This window comes from Panthera onca, chromosome B1 (assembly GCF_046562875.1).
Source record: "Panthera onca isolate mPanOnc1 chromosome B1, mPanOnc1 haplotype 2, whole genome shotgun sequence".
NCBI lineage: Eukaryota > Metazoa > Chordata > Mammalia > Carnivora > Felidae > Panthera > Panthera onca.
The window spans coordinates 168,857,103-168,876,743 of record NC_138342.1 but is presented as its reverse complement, the minus strand read 5'-3'; the positions used below and the strand labels follow the sequence as shown (position 1 = coordinate 168,876,743).

The window sequence follows — 19,641 nt, the reverse complement described above, 5'->3', positions numbered from 1 at the left end:
CCTCCTTGTTTTCTTGTCTGTCCTTTTCTCCTCCATAAACATTCATGGAGATAACCGCCAAATGGTGGTGACAATGGAAACGTGCAGAAGGCACAGTTCCAATCTTCACAAATAGATTATTATGTTAACCGGTACTCTAGGCTGCCTCCTGAGAGGGGTCAGATGCTGGGAAAGGTGGAGGTGGTGGGGAGAGATAAAGGGGCTTTAGGACCTGAGGGCTCAGTCTGACTGAGATAGCCATCTCCTTGGGTCAGATCAGGTCATTCTCTGCCTGCTGAGGCCAATTTCATTCTTTTCCACAAGGAATTATCAGTGTTAGGTAATGCTAGTTTCTGTTTTCCATTGGAGTTCACTCTGGCTTCCAATCAAGGCCCCCAGATTAGATTTTCACTGGATTCTGAGAGTACTGGTTGTTTAAAGTTTATATTGACTGGGAGCTAACACCTGAAATCAGAATGAAAATGGTAGTGAATTACTTTCTGTCGTGGATAGAGTAGACTGGTGCTCACCATTCATTTCAACCTGGGTCCTCCTGGTGTATCCTGGTTTGCAGAGGTAGGACACCTAAAAACTACATTACCCAGACTTCCTTGCAGCCAGGGTTCTGCATGCCCGACTGCCTCTGCCAATTAGATTCACTGGGAGAAGATTTTGGAGGCAGAAGTGAGGCAGAAGCTTTTGACTGTTGCTTCTGGCAAGCCTAACCCCTGGAATGTTTTGTGTTGTGCTGTGTTCCAGTGTCCAATCATAAGCCTCCTGAATGTACTGAACAGGGATGGTGAGTCAGGGGCTTCCTGACCTTGGCATAGCAGCTGCAGTGGTATATTCTTGGAGTCACAATTGCAGGGGCAGTCTTCCAAGTCCTTACTTGCCTGATTGGGTGGGAGTAACAGCTTTCTGTGGGCCAGGCCCCCATCCACTCCCCCACCAGTCCTCCTTCCCACACTTAGTTCTCCCTCTCTCCTCCTTTTGTCAATAAATGGTACCACCCGTTACCCAGTTGCTCAGCTAAAAACCCAGGAATTATCTTGATTCCTAGCGTCTCAACAGTTCCCCACATCCAATCCACTTGCAAGTCCCATTTAATCTACATTTAACACATGCCCAAATCTGGCCACTTCTTTTCATCTCTACTGCTAACGCTCCGGTCCAAGCTACACCACATTTTTCTTGAGGTCCGGTAATAGATTCCGAACTAGTTTCCTTGCTTCCTGTCTTGCCCTGTGATAGCCTATTTTCCATACAGTGGCAGAATGTTATTTTATTTTATTTTTTAATGTTCATTTATTTTTGAGACAGAAGAGAGCGTGTGCGAGAGAGAGCGAGCGAGCGAGAGAATGTGAGCAGGGGAGGGGCAGAGAGAGATGGAGACACAGAATCCAAAGCAGCCTCCAGGCTTTGAGCTGTCAGCACAGAACCTGACATGGGGCTCGAACCCATGAATAGTGAGATCATGATCTGAGCTGAAGTCCAACGCTTAACTGACTGAGCCACCCAGGTGCCCCATGCAGAACATTATTTTAAAATAATAAATTAGGGGTACCTGGGTGGCTCAGTGGGTTAAGTATCTGACTTTGGCTCGGGTCATGATCTCACCATTTGTGAGTTCAAGCCCTGCATTGCGCTCTGTGCTGACAGCTCAGAGCCTGGAGCTTGCTTCAGATTCTGTGTCTTCTCTCTCTGCCCCTCCCCCACTCATGCACACACGCGCTCTCTCTCTCTCTCTCTCTCAAAAATAAATAAAGATTAAAAAAAGCTTAAAATAAAAATAAAATAATACATTTAGATCATTATTCGCATGCTTAAAAATCCATAAGTAGTCTCCGTTGCATTTAGACTGCATTCCAAATCTTTGCTGTGGCCCAAGAAGCCACATGATCTGATCTTATCTCTACCATGTTCCCTCTTGTTAACAATGCTCTGGTCATTCTGGCCTTCTTGAGGCTCCTCACATTTAGGGTGTTCCTGTCTCAGGGCCTTTGCATTTGATGTAAATTCTGCCTGGAATATTTTTCCAAATCTTTTAAGTGGCTAGTTCCCTGCTTTCATTGACTTCTTAGTTCTGTTGTTATCTCCTCAGAGAGGCTTTTCTTACTACTCCACTGAAAGTTGTCCTCTGCCCCGATCCCTGTCATACTTGTAGCATTGATCACTGTTCAAAGCTATTTACTTGCATACTATTTTCACCGTCAGGGTCTCCAATTAGAAAGTAACCACAATGGGTGTGCCTGGGTGGGTCAGTCAGTTGAGCATCCAACTTTTGATTTTGGCTCAGGTCATGATCCCATGGCTGTGAGATCGAGCCCCTCAGCATGGAGCCTGCTTAAGATTCTTTCTCACAAGCATCCACTTGTGTGCGCTTTCTCTCTCTAAACAAACAAACAAACAAACAAACAAAACATGAAACAGGGATTCTGTCTTGTTTATGCTGTGTCCCTAGTATCTCTCTGTACATAATAGATGCTCAATAAATAATCTGAGTTAATTAATTTATTTATGTCTCTGTCTCATTCTGTGGTGTGTGTGGGTTCATATCAGAACACACAGCATTTGAAATGTTATGTCAATGTTAAGTAACATGATTGTATTCTATTATAAGCCCTTCTCAGAGAGTTTCCAGCATTGGGTCTCTCTTTACTTGTACCGGGAGAAGTGAAATCCTACTTAATGGAGAAAGGGAAGGACTAGGAACAAAACTTGAGAGACTGGTCTTGTGCTCCCTTCTCCACACTCAGGAACCACTGGGGTCAGATCTTTCATGACCCCAGGTCACTTATTTCTTTCCTCAGTTCTCCATGCCTCTCAGGCTTGTGCCAGCTCCATGCCCAGCACTACCCCTGGGGTAGCTGCCCCACCTGTCCATTGCTTGGGACTCATCTAATCTGCAAGCCTGCCCAAGGAATCATACACAGTCTCTGCTTCTTCCTTCCTTTTTTTTTTTTTTTTTGCCCCCAAAGATAAGCTCCCAAGCCCTTTTGTGTTAAGGATTTAGTTGCCAATCACTGGTGAGAATGATAACCAAAAGTGGCAAAGTTCTTGGAACTGTGTTCTCTGACCTGCATGGTTCCTAACCCCTGTTCCCAGTGTAAAGGAAAGGATTCCCTGGCTTATATTGAGGCACAGGTGAGGTGTGGTGTCCCTTCATTTCCAATAAAAGCAAAGAGGAGCCAAGGAGCATTCCAAACCCCACTTGTGCCTCAGCATAAACCACTGAGACTCTCCCCCTTATGGTGGTTTCTCTTCCCATCATTGGTGCCTGGTAACCTAAGGGCCTCTAATTTTCTGCCCCTCTGCTGTGTCTGGAGCTATGTCTTCTGGGTCTCTGCTCACAGCATTCGCCTGTGGCCAGCAGAAAGTAATGGGGTTCATACTTCCACTGCAGGGACCCCACAAGTCCACCAGGAAAAGTGGAAGGCCCTTAAAGTGTGTCACTCATAGTACACTCCTGCTGTTCCAGCTGTTCCATCTTCTGCAGACAACAGCCATAGAATTTTTGCATCTACCAGAGGCAAGGGATGGCATGTGGTTGTCTGGAATACCTGGGGCTCAGGTTTCAGGTTTAAAAAGCTTTCAAGTAATCTGGTAAGCTCGGGTGCCCCCCTGTGGTTCTGAGTAGAATGTGTCCAATTTGCCTTAGGGAAAGGTGATCAGAGTAAGGCAGGGGAGGGATATCCTGTTACCCTGTTTCTCAAACTGAGATCTGGCCCACCCGCCAGCTGTATCAGCATCTCTGGTCTCACTCCAGACTTGCTGTATCAGAATCTGCACTTTTAACAGGATCTGCACATTACTGTTGGAAAGGCATGGCTCTGGCAGCCTCCAGGATGGCCCTGAACACTCTGCTTTTCTCATCTCATAAGGAGATGCTGATGGCCAAAGACCAGACGGCTCCTAGGAAACACTGCCTTTCCTTAGGGACTGGAGAGATGGAGTAGACCCTGCCCCATTTCCATACTCCTAACCACTTCCCAAGGAGCTTTTCATACACCAGCATCCTTGGTTTTCCCTTGATCTCTGGATCAACCTGTTCAAATCCAGGCAACAGGGCTGAGTGCCGTGAGGTTTACGTGACTCAGCCCTCTCCTCCCAGAGCTCATAACATTCATCTTTCAAAGCTGTTTTGGAAAAGCGCACGGCATTTACAGCAGATGGCCTAAGCAGTGCATTGCTCTGTTCTCCTTCCCAAGGCAAACAAACCCCTGTGGTAGAGAAAATGGCCCAATTATATAAGCACCCATTATGGGGTTACCCCAAGAGTGCTGGTCTAATTCTCTGGTTCCCCAACATTTCTGCACCATGCCCCATCAGATTGCTTCTCTAAACCATCTGGTTCTAAGTTAAATATTCTCTGGGAACCTTAGATTTCCCCAAAGCAGTGTATCTTCTTGCATGGAGTCTGGACTCCATTTAGGTGCCAGCAATAAAAAGACCATCAGAATAAAAATCAGGAGCCCTGGTGCTTTCTCCTGTCCCCACCAGTCCTGTGACTTCAGAAGAGTCTCAAACAGGTGGGTTCATACCCGCATTCCCTTTTCCAGGGGTAGATATTATGGCTGGTGACCATTGTATGCCTGGAAGCTTTAGTAACTAAGGAGCATTTTTGTTTTGGCAACTATAAAGCTTTTTTTTTTTTTTTTTTTTAAATATAAGAGATTGCTATTGTAACTTAAAAACACAATCAGATAATCTCCAGATGAAACTCTAGTGCCTTTATAATGCTCACAAAGGCTGGAAAGAAGGTGAACTCCAACCAGTTGGATGGGCTCTGGGAACATAGCAAGCTTCAAGGTGGGGATGTTCATGTTTCTAGAATCCCAAGAAGGTGTTGTAAGTGTGTGGTGTTGACTGGGGCAGGGAGTGCTCCCCTCAGAGTGAAACACAGTTGCAGCTGTGTGTGAAAGTGGTGAGATCTGTCTGATGTGTCCTGTGTGCTGGGTGGGTGTATGTGTGGCTAAGCTCTTTCTTACTGAGCTGAGAGACCTGGGTTCCGGTTGGTGGCCTTGAACACCTTTCTCAGATCTTCCTGAGCTTCCATCCAGTCATTTTTAAATTAGGGACTTAGCCTGGTTGATTTCTAAGTTTTCTTCCAGCTATGTCATGCTGAACATCCAGCTTGTGTGTGAGGGCCTTTTGCTACTGGTTTTACTGTTGAACTTGGTTCTGGGTCTCTTTGTTGCTATAGGTCAGCCCTTCCTTGTTTGGTTTGACTCCCCGGCCAGCTTCTGTACCTGAGTTGTTGCTGGCTGAAAAGCTGGAAATTGGCTTTTTGGAAATTATCTTACTCAATGAAAATGCAGGAAGCTTGTGCATGAAACTCACTCGGCAAACACACACACACACACACACACACACACACACACACACACAGCAAGAAACCACAGGGCCTATTGGTTTGGGTTTGTCATCATCGAGCAGACAAGAACATTGCAGAAAACTCTAGGCAGAGAGGAAATGAACTAGGGGGAACCCACGGCAGGGAGGAGGGAAAGAGGGCGGGCGTGGAAGGAGAGAACTGAAGTGCTGGGGCACCGTCATGGTGAGAGGATGGAAGAAGTGGCAGTGAAGCAGGGCCCCCTGTATCTTCTGCAGCAGCAGACTTTTGGAAAGGTAAGGGCAAGGCTGGGCTGGGACTGGGTAGAGGGGCTGGGGGGGTTGCTGCTAGAAATTCCCGGGGATGAGAGGGAGCCCCCGAACGTTCCAAAACCTGTATGGGAAGGTGGGGACTGTGCCACTCCCCACGTTAGACCCTTAGCAGCCACTGGCTTCCCCAAACAGGCCCCAAGCTGAGTTCTTTGCAAATGGCTGTTCGCCAGTGGGGAGGAGGGTACATGAGGGCTCTGACTCCATTTCTTGCCTCTGAGGCTCTGTGGTAACACGGGGATGCTTTGGGAGGGAATGGAGGGCAAGGTGGGGGGATAATTTGACATTGCTGTGGAAGTTCCTTCTCCCTTTCCTGCCCCAGTGGGATGAGTTTGGCTGGTGTCAAGCTTGAGCCGGGGTCTCTGTGGCCAGCCTCCTTTTCCTTCCTTGGCCTCCTCGAATGAGGAAGTCCTCTGTCCCTCGGCTGACCTGCACAAGGGCTTCTCTGTCTCTCTCATGACCCAACCTGTCAAGGGGTGAAGCAGGAAGGTTCCATAGGGTTGACTGAAGTTCCTGGCACAGGGTTTTCTGTGGGACCTCACACAGAGAGAATGATGAGCTCTGGTCTCGGCCCTCATGCCACCCTCTCATCTCTCCTCTGGGCTTCAGGGACTCACAGGCGTTTTGCCTCTGGACTCGGATCTTGGTTGGGCCTGCCTTGCAGTCTGTCCCCATGGGGCTCCCTTCTGACTCTGCTTTTCCACTCGCTGTCACTGCAGGCCTCTTTCTCGGCCAGCCGTGTGGGGCGGGTCTCCAATGCTCACTAATTCCTAAGGCTCCTGTTATCCCCTCTGACTCCTTGGGTCTATTGTGATCTTCACCTCTCTCTCTGACCCGAGTGCTGCCCCACGCCCTCTCCCTTGGTTCCTCGTCTCCCCATTGATCACTATCTCTCCATCTCTGGGTGGCTCCCTCCCCGCACCTCACCTGCCATGCGTCTGGGTTCAGAAATGGCGCCGGTTTGGGGCTATGCTGTATGGAGAGTCAGGCTGCGCCTTGGCCCGGTTGGAGCTCCAGGAGGGCCCTGAGAAGCCACGCCGGGGAGAGGCCGCCAGGAGGGTGATCCGCCTCAGTGACTGCCTACGGGTGGCTGAGGCTGGCGGGGAGGCCAGCAGCCCCCGGGACACCAGCGCCTTCTTCCTGGAGACCAAGGAACGCCTGTACCTGCTGGCAGCCCCCGCTGCAGAGCGCAGTGACTGGATGCAGGCCATCTGCCTCTTGGCCTTCCCTGTGAGTCATCCAGTGATGCAGAAAAGGCAGGGGCATGCAGGTGGGAGTGGGGGCACTCGGTACTTTCTGTGGGCAGGTGTTCTAAGAGCCAAGGTCAGGATGTTGGGGGCGGTTCCTGGCGGGGCGGTGGGGGGGGGCCCAATCCAGAATGCAGACAGGGACAGCAGGCTGAGTGTGCTCTGGAGGGAGTCCTGGGCCACAGGTGGGGCTTGGCATTGGTGACAGTGGTGAGACCTTGGCCTCCTCCTCAGGGCCAGAGGAAGGAGCTGCTGGGGCCGACGAGGAAGGGCAGCTGGCCCTGCATGGAGGAGAATGAACTGTACAGCAGCACGACTGCAGGTGAGGGGCTGCCTCCCCTCCTGGGGCGCCCTCCCCAGGGTGTGGTGGGGAGGAGCTGTGGGCCGGCGGCTGGCCGCCTCTGAGTCTTCCTGCCCTGTGGTTGCCCCCAACCCCGACCAGTCCCCTTATCGGCTTCTCTGCATCGTTTCCGGGAGTGGCCTGAGGTGGGGGAGCCTGGACTGCCTCCAGCGTCAGGCCTCCCCCACCCCCTCCCCATCCCCCTGTGGCTCATTCCCTCTTGCCCAGGCCCTGATGGTGGGAGAGGGCAAGGCTGGGGGATCCAGTGAAGGTGCTGCTTTTGAACTCTCTGTCCTGGGGACCTGAGAGAATGTCTGAGAAGGTTTTAGTTTTATGGATTTAAAGTGTCCTGTGGCAGTGGAACTTTCTGCTGATGAAGCAGTCCCTTTTTGTGATGTGTCTAGCCCACTGACTTGGGCGTGTGCGGGGAGCAGATGGGCACAGGGTGACATTCAAGCTCCACCTCACAGAGGGCACTGGATGGCGTCAGCAGTGGGTGGGTTGGCTGCAAGCTGGGAGGGTAAGGTCGGCTGCACCTGCAGCTGTGATAGCAGGACTTGGGGAGGAGGCTGGGTAAGGGCAGGAGATTAGATGGGGAAGACAAGGCTGTGACTCTGGCAACAGGGACAGGAAGGATGTGGGCACAAGGTCGGGGTGCATGTGGCCAGGGCACGATGCTGACTAGGGTAGGAGGTGGAGGTACCTGCATTTTGGGGAATATGACCTGTCACAGGGCAGCTCAGCCTCCAAGATGCAGGCTGCAGGGTCAGGAGGCACATGGATAATGTGTTTTCTGGAGTCTTCTGGCATGCTTATTTAGAGCAGAGTTGAGGCAGGCCATCTGTTTCCCATGAACTGCCTGATCCACCTCCCCTCTCTGCCCCCCCCCCAGCGGCCCCCCGCAAGGAGTTCTCTGTGACAATGAGACCCACAGAAGCCAGCGAGAGGTGCCGGCTCCGGGGATCCTATACCCTGCGGGCTGGAGAGAGTGCACTGGAGCTGTGGGGTGGCCCTGAGCTGGGCACCAAGTTGTATGAGTGGCCTTACAGGTTCCTGAGGCGCTTTGGGCGGGACAAGGTGAGCAGGGGCTGCCTGTGAGAGAGGAGATTGTCAGGGAGAGGACAAAGGGGCCCTCAAAGGAAGAGAGCATGGGAGGAGGAAGGGAAGACAGATAAAAACCAGCAGAAGAAAACAGCCAGTGGGGAGAGAGCCAGGGGAAGGAGAGGGAAGGGGGAGTGGGTGGGGACTAGAAGAACCAGAGAACAGGAAGAGGTAGGGAGGTCAGAGGAGTAAACAGGGGCTGGTGTTATTGAGAATGAATATATACCAACCTCCACACTTGAATGGATGGCAGGGAGAAGGAAGGGACAGGAGAGAGGGCTTTGCTTGTTAAGGAAAAAACCCAGAGGGATGGTTCACCCCCCTCTGGGTTTTTTCCTTAACAACTTGGGGAGAAGCTCTCATGGTTCTTGTGGAAGGAAGTCGGAAGTGACAGGTTTGTGGTTGGGAGCTGGGTCTGGGAGAAGGGACTCTACTGTGTGGACTGGCTGATAATCTCCCTTTCCCTTCCACCCAGGTAACCTTTTCCTTTGAGGCAGGCCGGCGTTGTGTCTCTGGAGAGGGCAATTTTGAGTTTGAAACTCGGCAAGGCAATGAGATCTTCTTGGCTCTGGAAGAGGCCATCTCTGCCCAGAAGAACAGTGCCCCTCCTGGGCCCCAAACCCAGCCAGCCACAGTCCCTGCGGTGCTGCCCCGGCCAGAAAGCCCCTACTCCCGGCCCCACGACTCACTGCCATCTCCGTCACCTACCACTCCAGTCCCCACCACCCGGCCGCGGGGCCCAGAGGGGGAATATGCGGTGCCCTTCGATGCAGTAGCTCGTAACCTGGGGAAAAGCTTCAGGGGTATCCTGGCGGTTCCTCCCCAGTCCCCAGCGGACCCTCTGTATGACAGCATTGAGGAGCATCCGGCCCCACAGCCCGACCACATATACGATGAGCCTGAGGGAGTGGCTGCCCTGTCCCTGTATGACAGCCCACAGGAGCCCCAGGGTGAAGCCTGGAGGAGGCAGGCCTCAGCTCACAGGGACACCAGCAGCCTCCAGCACGTCTACCCAGCAGGGCAAGACTTTTCTGCGTCTGGCTGGCCACAGGGAACGGAGTATGACAATGTTGTACTTAAGAAAGGCGCTAAGTGATGGGGGGCAGGGGAGATGTTGACCTTATCGAATGCCGGTGCTGAAGCTATCTTGTGCTCGCTGGGGCACCAGTCAGAGGCCAGTGTGAAGGAGTGGGAGGACGACCACAGGCCTCCCTTCTAGTTTCTTCAGGTTACTTCTCCTGGCCACTGCACTCCAGGAACTTCCCTCTGCTCCTTCCGGAACACTTGCCTTGGCCTGCCCTAGTCTGGTCTGAGGAATTGTCCCTCCCAGGGCCTGCTGTGTGAGTCATCCTCCCAAAGCAGGAAGGGGGCCCTAAAGAGACACACCCTCCTCCTACCCCTTTTCCACTTCCTCTTCTGTCTTTCCTAAAGGAAGCTTGGGCATTTAGGGCAGAGGACAAAAGGATGTCAGCAAATTGCCCTGGTTTCTTGCCTTATACAGGCATCTTCCCTGCTGACGTCCCCTTCAGGGGACCACCCCGGCTCCAGGCACTGGGACGATGGCTGCAGCTTTATGTAGGTTTTAGACTTCTCTGTGGCATTAAACACATCTGGAATATTTCTGTGTGGCATAAGTGCTGTGGGATGGGGATGGGAGATCCACAGCCCTCTTGGAGACATATGCTTCAGTTGACCACCATGGACACCTTCTGTCCTAGCAGCAAGATCTTCTCTGGGCCTAAGCTGGGTCCCAAGCATCTGTCCACAGAGTGTGTGTGTGTGTGTGTGTGTGTGGGGGGGTGGTCTGTGAAAGTCGGGGCACTTTGGGAAAGAGGTTCAAGCATCTCTAACCCTTTGCCAGCTTCGAGTCAACACCAGGAAAGTAGTGGGGAAGCAGAATGTATGTGTGAAGAGCTGGACTGGAGGATGGGAAGAGTAGGCACTTACTGGACCTCTTATGCACTATAAGTGAGACTAACCAGCTGTGTGGCCTTGGATTGATCCCTTGCCTTCCTAAGACTTGCCTTCTTTGTTCACCATGTAGCATTCTGAGAAGGCTTCCTGCTCTGTAATTCTCCATAGACCCTCAGTATCAGGTCTATCACTTCTCTACAGGTCAGCTTCTATGCCCTGTGCCCTTACCCCCCCCCCCCCCCCACCATCAACACCTGCTTTTGGTCCATGTCTATGTCATGTCATGTCATGTCAATACATTTCTGCTACCAGCCAGTTCAGCCAATGTTATAGAGCATTGCAGGGCTCTAGACTGCCCTGGCCTCAGGATGCCAACATCCCAGAGCAGGCTGAGACAAAAGCACAGATGTCTGTTACAAGACATTGCATTACATTAGTGCTGCAAGAGGTGAATCAGGGTCCTGGGGGCCAGAGAGGACAACTGTTCACTGGAGACATCTAAAGAAAGATTTCATCTGGAATGTGGATCTTCAAGGGTGGAATTTGATGAAGATTAAGGAGTGTGTGTAGAGCATTGTGGGTAGATCAATGAGCATGAGTGAAAGTGTGGGGGAAGGTATGGATGTGCTCAGAAAAGAGTTCCACATTCAGAGTATACGGAACATGTGGCCATCTAGCTGGGAGGGCAGGTTCCAACCATGTTGTGTGTGTGTGTGTGTGAGGGGGGTGACAGAGGGAGGGGGAACGACAAGACTTTTGAGCATAGAGTCCCATAAGAGCTGTGCATTAGGGCAATAACTCCACCATCCCTGTGGGAAATGGACTGGGGATAGGATGGTTTGGGGCTGAGTTGGAAGGAGAAATTCAGAAAAGATTGGATTCAAAAGATGTTGAGGTAGGGCCTACAGACCTTGGAGTAATATTGGGTATGGAACTCAGAGAAATAGAGTTTCTGGAAAGGTTCAGGTTTGGGGAAGAAGGCGAGCTTCATTTCTGACATGTAGAGGTTAAGATGGCTTTACTGCACCCAGCTAGAAGAGTCCTGAAAGCAGTTGGAAGGGAGCTCCAAGGCGCAGGAGGGAAATGAGATAGAGCTTCTCAGTTGCATTGTGATCTAAGTTTTCTCTCAAACCATGCCTTTGCCCCTTGTTAAAGGAAGTTGAGCCAGTGGGTGAGCAGGCTAGAGAGAGTAGCAGGTGGGCTTCCTGGAGCCCTGCCTCTTTTGTCTGTGCCAAAGGGCTGTCCCTATTGCCATCATCCAATACCAGCATCAGAATAAATTTGAGGCAGGCAGGAATGCTTAAGGCCTTTAAGGGATTCGATCGCACCCCTCTCCAGGCCAGGGGCAGGAGTTGGGGGGCTCTTAGGCAAGGATGCCATATTTGTAATTTCCTTCAGGTAGCCCTTGAGGTGGACGTCCCAGCTCAGCCCACCAGGGGGCAGTGTTACCCTGTGGAAAAGGCCACTGGGGGCTTAGCTGCCAGGTGTGGGGGCTTGGTCCCGAAGGAGGGAACTTACATGTTTGCTACCCAGAAGATTAGAGGATAGCTTGAGGAATCGTCATGTAGGAGCTTGCCCCTTCAGATGCTCAAATCCCACCTGGAGCCCTGTGGACCCTGCCTCCTAGAAGTGTGGGACCCTAAGCTGAAAATTGCCCCCTCCCGCCTCTTTCCTCTCCTTGGAGATCCAGGGACTTGTGAGTTTTGTTCTGATGCTAGCTTTGCTCAAAAGGGAAGTGGTAGATTGGGGCCCTAGGGAAAGGAGGTGTGAGGGCTGGGAGGGCGGGGCAAGTGGAGCATTTGGGGAAGTTGGCAGGGGTAATGAAAGTCCTCGAGGCAGTTGTTAAGGACAAAGACCATGCTATCTGCGTCCCTCTCAGAAGGCATGACCAGGTGGGTGGGTCCTCCTACAGAAAACTGTGTCAATGCCAGCGCAGCCAGCCTCAACTGTACTGTCGCCTGTGACATGTGCATCATCCCTTAGTCCACACCACATACTGGCCCCACCTAGAGCTGGGAGCTGGGGGGAATGACAGACTCATCCCTCCCCCCCACCCCTTGCAGAGCCCACGCACAGAATAGTTATTCAGGAGATGGTTAATAAGGGGATTAATGGCCAGGTGAGCCTTAGGAATCCATCTCAAACAGAAGCACAGAGGTAAAGCCCTCCTTGAAGTGTTTCTATGCCAGCCTGTCTGTCAAAGGCAAATTCATAGGTGAGGAAACAGACTGGTCTCCAGGGGACAGGGCCATGTAAGACCAAGTGACAGTTCTATAAGAAAGGTTCTCTTGGCTCCAGGGTCTGCTACCTGGCAGCCGTTATGATACCAGGAGATGCTCTGCTGTGACCAGGACACTTAGAAACTTCTTATATTTGCTCATCATTATGCAGAGGTGACATCAGGGCAGATGAGAATGGCATCATGAGTGGTGCCCAGCATAGAGATGTGTACACAGATTCATATAACTGTGCATGTACCCACACAAGCATAGTATATAATTCTTCCTGTTTCTTTTCTTCTCTCTTGCCTCCCTTTGTATTCTCTTTTTTTGAGAGCATGAGTGGTGTGTGTGTGTGTGTGTGTGTGTGTGTGTGTGTGTGTGCCTGTGGTCTACACTGTAAGCCTGCTCTCAGGCTCATGGTGGGGGTATCCAGGGCCCCTGGTGAGTTCCCACCTTGCAGCTTCAGAATATACCAAGGTCCAGATTGCCTGGGCCTCTCTGCTCGCTCAGATTCCTCCCTAATGGCTATACTCAAGCTGTTGCTGCCACCACCTTTCAGCCGTGATGCTAACCAGCCTCCTGCCTCCTGCCTCCTAGGCACTGATTCAATTAGCCAAGGTGCCCACCTTCTGCAAAGGCCATTTATAAAATCAGCTGGGACAGCTGGAGACCTCAGGGAGGGCAGGGCTGAGAAGCAAGGGAGGAGGTAAGTGAGCTGAAAGAGGGAGGTAGAGGAATGGAGGGGGGTTCTGGGCAGGGGCATCTGATCTGATTAGGCATCAGGCTGGCTTCCCCTGGCCAGCAGCTGCACATCACTGCCCTGCTCCAATCCTCGGCTCCCAGGCCAATCCAATGCTGGCCAGCACAGAACAGGGCCCATCCATCTCCCTGCCCTGGCCAGCCATGTCTCTCTCTTCCCTGCCTCTCTCTTACCTCTGCAGCCCTCTTCTTGACACTAGCTCCTGGATCCCTGGGCGAGACACAGGTAGCTGGTGAGTTCGGGAGGGGTTGCGGGTGGTGGAGCAGCAGGTTCTGAGGGATCCGGTCCGGAGCTGGTGTCCCAGAGCTGAGTTAAGTAATTCGGGGACCTGCACCCTGGGACAGGGTCAGCCTTCTGCTTTCAGAGAGAGCGGGGGAGGTTGGTGTGAAGGTGTGCCTGAAGGGGTGACAGCCATTGGGATAATAATAATGTTCTTGAGTTTGCACAGCATTTACAAACTACTTTGGGGGCAATTTGGGGTAGTCGGTTAGGCACGCAGACTGCAGCCTGACTCCCTGCATTCAAATTCTGGCTCTGCTGCTTGCTAGCTATGTGTCTTTGAGCATCTGCTCTGACCACCTGTGTGCACATCTGTAAAATGGAGATATAATAATATGTTTCTCAGAGGTTTGTTGTGAAGACTAAGTGAGGGGACAGACACAGAGCTCCTAGAGCAGCGCCTGACACACACAGAGCTCCCGTGTTATCCACAATCTCATTTTACTTCCAATGGCACGGCAAGGCCGGTCGGGTAAAATGTGCCCAGTTCATACGCAAGGTAACAGAAGCACAGAGAAGCAGAGCCCCCTATCTCTGGGGGAATGAACCTGGGCTTTGTGGATGAGGGAAGACCTGGTTGGGGAGGAGAGCTAGGACTCTGATAGGAAGGAAGAATATTCAAGGAGAGGGGAGGGGAACAATGTCAAGGTCTTTCAGGACCTTTCTGCCCAGGGTAGGTGGCTCCTCCTGGGGGGACTTGGCCCACATGGGCAGAGCCGCACTTGCTGGCCCTATGATGCCCAGAAATGGGAGAGCTTGGAAGGGAGCTGCTTCATAGACTAGAAGGCTCTGGCTTGAGGCACAGCTGGAGGGCAGAAGCTGCAAGGATGTCTCCCCCTTTCATCTGAGCCCCGCACCCACTCATGGCCTGGCAGCTGGGACCCCAGGGCAGGGGCAGACTCCTTGCTGGGTAGGGGCACCTGGTGGCCTGGCTGGCATGGCCTGCCGACTGGTGTGATCAAAACACAGTTGTAGGGCTGCTGCCCGGCAGCCAGAAGAGGGGCTCTGGGAGGGGGAGGCTGAGGACAAGGTGGCAGAAAGGACAGAGACTCTGAAGGAGTTTGACATCTTTTATACTGGGCTGCAGATGTCCAAAGGGCAGATTCATTCTTTATGTAATGTATTGTTGTACCCCCAGCACCTATGGCAAAGCCTGGCAATAAAGTAGGCACAGATAAGTATTTCTTGATGGAAAGAATGAAGCCCATTTTACTTGGGAGGATACAGGGGTCTCCAGTGTGAATGATTTGTGGAACTGTGGGACTCCCCACCAAGAAATATTTTCCCCGACTGACTTCAGGAATATCTCATCACCAGCCTTTTGGGTCCCCCCTTCCTCTCCTAGCAGGCCTCTTTTAAGATGCAAAGTGAAGGGGTGCCTGGGTGGCTCAGGTCAAGATCTCATGATTCCTGAGTTAGCACTGACAGTGCAGAGACTGCCTGAGATTCATTCTCTCTCTCTCTCTCTCCCTCTCTCTCTTTCCATGTGCCCCCCCTCTACTCGCACGTGTGTGCGCTCTCCCTCTCATAAAATAAATAAACAAACTTAAAAAAATAAATAAAATGCAAAGTACAGTTGGGTGAGAGACTCAGGCCCCTACTGCTGGAGGCAGGAAGGAAGGGCTGAAGGTGAGAATGGTCCGACTCGGTCTAGAGTAAGGGGTTGGTGGGTGCTGCATCTCTGATGCTTCCTAGAAAGACTGTACCAGGTGTACAGATGCAGGGGGCACAGATAGCGCCCTGGGCTCAGGCCATGCTTTTTAGCAGGAACCCTGCTAGAAACCCTGCAGAAACCCTGACTAGGATAGTGAACTGACAGGTTTCCTCTGTTGATGCCCACCTGTCTTCCTGTGCTCATCTTGGCACCTCAGCCCCATTCTTCCACAGCTGGGCCCTCTGAGTGCCCTGGGAGCTGAGAAACCCCTCTCCTCTGACATTTCAAGGAACAGAATATCTGAGCCAGAAGGAGCGTTAGCAACCTTCTCGCCTGAGTCCTTGCCTTTCACTTAAGGAAACTGAGGTCAAGTTAACTTTTTATCCCTCCCAGAGGTATTTACATTTTATTAGAATTTGTTTATAGTTGTGCTTAATGCTAAGGAACAGATTGCTGATGCTGAGTCATGTGATACCCACAGGGAGACCCACCTAGTCTTTTAGGTGCATAGGGGAGGGACATAGTGGCAGGAATTCCTGGTTCCGCTTCTCTACTATCTCTGAGCAAAGCTGTTTTGCTTCTCCAATGTCACCCCTACAAGTCCCTGAGCAAATGCCCAGGGGTATGAGCCAGAGGCTCAGGTTAATTAAGGGCAGCTTAGACCAAGGCTGTTCATTTTCTGCTGGTTACCTCACTGATCCATATAGGAACGCTATGCGGTCATATTCTCCTTCTATTTTCCTCCAATAACAACCTCCCCCCCCCCCGCCCCACTCCAAGTTCCTTGCCTGTGTTATCCTGGACCCTGATCCCCAGCGGCAGCTTTCCTCAGCCAGGTAGCAGCCAGCTCTGGGATCCCCGGTTCCTGTTTCCACCTGCAGACAGGAACGACTTGCTCCATGAGCAAGGATAGCATGGATTGGAGGGTTGGAGATGGAAGTAGGGGAGGAGATGGAGGCTGGAGAGGTAGATGGGATGGACCTGGCTGGACGGGAAGGTGGGGACATAAGAAGGAGCAAACAGAGATGGTGACCAGGCAAGGAACAGGAGGTTCCAGCAAGATGAGGAGGGGGGATCCTTAGGGAGCTTCGAGGAGAGCCATTGGGATGAGACCACTCTGCTGGTCACGAAGGAAGGAGAAGCCTCAAGAAGTGGTGGTTTGTGAAAAGCAGAGTGGTTACCAAAGCCAGGTTCCAGTTCTACCAGGTGCTTGGGAGGCTGGTTTGTCCCAGCCTGGGAATACACCTGAGAACCAGTGAGAAAATTCCTCGTTCTCAAGGACTATTGGCTGAGTTGGAGTGGGAACCTGGTGGGTGTGGGTGTTTAAGGTGGTGCTAGGGGAGGGCTTTAGGGGGTCAGGGGAGCATAGGCAGCCAGGTGGGTTCATCTGGGCCTGGTTGAGCATGGAGTAGGGTAATAGAGCACTGAGCAGGTCCCCTGGGAGGCTGGAGATGAGCCTGCAGGAAGTAAGAACTGGCATTTCGAGCCAGGCATCCAGTGTCTGGGGTCTGCAATGCCAGCTAAAGAACTGACCAGCCAAGCCCAGCCCGAACCTTAGGCAGAGGCTGGGCCACCTGTCTGCTGGCATCTGGACCCTCAGGCTTTGTCAGGTCCTGATAGACAACCTGTGTTCCCCTGGTATTTCTTTCTTGCTTGGCTGGCCCAGCACAAGGTCCTGCTTCCCAGTAGACAAAATAGTTACCTCCTTAAAAAAATAAGCAAGCAAGCAAACAAAAAACCTTTTGATTCCTTTGATGGTGATGGCAGTGAGGCCAGCAACAATACAGAGGGCTCTGTGCTTGGAGTATCTCTGCTTGTCCAGCATCTCTGTGCTTTTAACCTTGTATGTTCATGAGGGGGGGCAATGTGGGATACTAGACAGAACACTGAACTAGGAGCCCTGATCCCTACTCTGCCACTAACTGGCTATGGGATGCTAGGCAGGTCACTTTCCACTCTCTGGGCCTTGTTTATCTGCAAAATGATAAGGCTGGATTAGAAGAACTTTAAAGTTACCATTAACTCTATAGTCCTTTGTTTTAGGGAAATTGCCCAGGACAGCAAGTCAGCAGAAATGACTTTGACAATATGGGTTCGAAATCTTAATTTAAACATATAGTGGGCCCACTGCTGGGGCTCAGACATGTTTGGAGAACTGGTAGGGTGGGTTCCATAGAATGAGAGACAGAGGGACTTCCTGGAAGAGAACTTACCATAATGGAAGGAGACAGCATTGCAGCATCTCTGTGCATGGTTGTACAGGTTGGGCAATGAACAATGCCAGAGGGTACCATTCATAATCAAGGCTCAGGTGAGCACGACAAGCTTGGCCAAGGAATAAAACACAAGTTTTCAGGAGATGGGGTGTTTTGAGGACTGTATAACATCTACATGGCCACCATGCACAGTGCCACAGCCTGTGCACTGCATAAGTCTAAGGGTGCCATTCACATAGACCACAGTGGAGCTGTGCTTGGGTATATATCTCTCGGTCTTGTCTTTCAGTATCCCCTCTTTTCCTTGGAGCACTGGCTGTACCTTTGGGTATTTCCTGCAGTTGGGTTTGAGACAGGAAAGGGAAAGGGAGAGTTTCCCTGCTTTGCTCTAGGATGCCAAGTACTGTCAACAGATCCAAGGGTCTAGTTAGTGTCTTAGGAGTTTCTGGTGCCCAGTAGACACACAAGTGCAGGAGTAGAAGACATACACATGGTGGCCTCGGTGGAGGTGGCATCAGTGCTGGAAGACAGGGAGCCAGTACCTGGGCTAGCCATAAACACCTGAGAGGCACTTTTCGTGGACTGGGTCCTTCATTAGCAGCTGCCTGCAAAGGGCTGTAAAATCCTGTATCACCTTCCTTGGAAGGTGGTCTTAGAGCTCTCCCTCCATCCAGCTGCCTTTTCTCCCTCCCATGGTGCCACCTGGGTGCACCCTCTTTTAGCTACCCGGAATGTCTCTCTCCAAGTTCAAATCATCCCTGACCTGATTACTTCTCTGCTCCATGTAGCTTCCTTCCATGCTTCTCCTCTCAGCCGTGGGTCTGGTCCTCTTTGTTCCTGTCACAAAGGGAGTCATGAGGAGGAGATAAAAGCTTTTATTTGTGGAAGTCATAATCAGCCTCAGAGGTCCTTTGTCATAGTGTATCATATCATCTCAAGCACTTGGGTGGGTGGGTGCCAGCTGGGGCTGTGGTGACCATGGCCCCTCTCCTGGGCACAGGGCTTCCTAGAATCCAGAGCATTCCACATTCTCCTCTGTTTGTTTGTTTCTTTTTTTCCAGAACAGTGAGTGTTACTGTATTTTACAGATGAGGAAACTGAAGTTCAGACTTGAGACTTGATGACTTGCCCAAGGTCATGAGTCTCCTAAGTGGCTATTTGCAAACAGCCCAGCCCTTCCCAGCATGCCCAGAACACCCACGCGAGGTGAGGTCGCACCAGGCAGCCTTGGAGCAGTACTCAGTCTCTATGGGAGAGTCCCCCATTTGTGACTTGAAGACTTCTGAGAGGCAGTGTGGCAGGGTGGGAAGAGAACTGGCCCTGGGACTCGCTCTTGTGCTACCTTGGGCAAGTCACTTCACTTCTCTGAGCCTTGGTTTTCTCATCTGTAAGGTTGGCTTAGTCACACCCATCAGCCTCATGGGGTTGCCGCGTGGCTTAAATAAGATCACGGGAAAGCGAGTGGAAATTGTGTGCCACTCTTCAATCACAGATCATTATCATCTTCCAGAGTCCCCTATGGCAAACAAGTGCCTGACCTCTTACCAGCTCCTATCTCCGGGGCCACTCAAGATTCTGGGAGGCATGAGGCTGAGAGCAGTGTGGATGGGACACAGGATGGCTCCATGGGTGGTGGTGGAGGCTAGGAACTCTCAGATCCACCTGTCCTTGGTTTGGCCAGTTGGTTCCCTTTGGAGCTTGGAAGAGGCAGCACAAACAGCCAGATGCAGCATAAAGATGTCAGGGCAAGAAGGAACATTTGGTGCCTGTGGGAGGCTGACAGGGCACCAGAGGCTTGAGCCTGGCTCCTTAAGAGGCTCCCCCTTCCTGCTGATCTAGACAAGGGGACAGATGATGCATGACCTGAAGAGGAGGGGATTGGAGCCACAAGAAGAACTGAAATGGAAAACTGACCAGGTGGCAAAATCTCCGGGAGATCAATGGAGACCATCTGAATGGAGGGACTGCAGTTAGGGGCCTGGCGGCGAGTGGCTGGGCTCTCCAGAGCCTTGTGTATGCTGCCCTGCTCTCAGAGAAGAGAACACTTCTGGTTGGAGTCCTGGTGCCATTTCCCACCCTACCCCCACTCTAGGGTAGCCCAGATGCCTTCTCTACTACCCTGTCCCAGGCTCTGCTCTGTGGTCTCCATCTGAGAGAGCAGACTGGCAGTTCAAGGTATGCACCTGATGATGCTGAACACATGGGAATGTGAGCGTGCATTTCTATTGCAGCATCTGGATGCAGTCACCTTCTGAATGTCCCAGGCTT

At 51.8% G+C, this 19,641-nt stretch overlaps 1 protein-coding gene across 1 annotated transcript; it reads left to right on the top strand.

The window, feature by feature from the left end:
* The first annotated feature begins 5,385 nt into the window (after positions 1-5,385).
* DOK2 (docking protein 2) lies at positions 5,386-9,946 on the top strand. The gene is made up of 5 exons (XM_060653351.3): positions 5,386-5,607; positions 6,589-6,870; positions 7,122-7,209; positions 8,120-8,304; positions 8,804-9,946. Exons 1-5 carry the CDS (start codon positions 5,545-5,547, stop codon positions 9,422-9,424), a joined length of 1,239 nt encoding a protein of 412 aa, XP_060509334.1. The 5' UTR covers positions 5,386-5,544; the 3' UTR covers positions 9,425-9,946.
* Positions 9,947-19,641: the final 9,695 nt, after the last annotated feature.

Bases quoted from the DNA above. Each gene is read 5' to 3' on its own strand.
- DOK2 (XM_060653351.3), top strand. From the start codon at position 5,545: ATGGAAGAAGTGGCAGTGAAGCAGGGCCCCCTGTATCTTCTGCAGCAG. The intron at 5,608-6,588 runs GTAAGGGCAAGG...GTCTGGGTTCAG, and splicing joins AGCAGCAGACTTTTGGAAAG to AAATGGCGCCGGTTTGGGGC. The intron at 7,210-8,119 runs GTGAGGGGCTGC...CCCCCCCCCCAG, and splicing joins GTACAGCAGCACGACTGCAG to CGGCCCCCCGCAAGGAGTTC.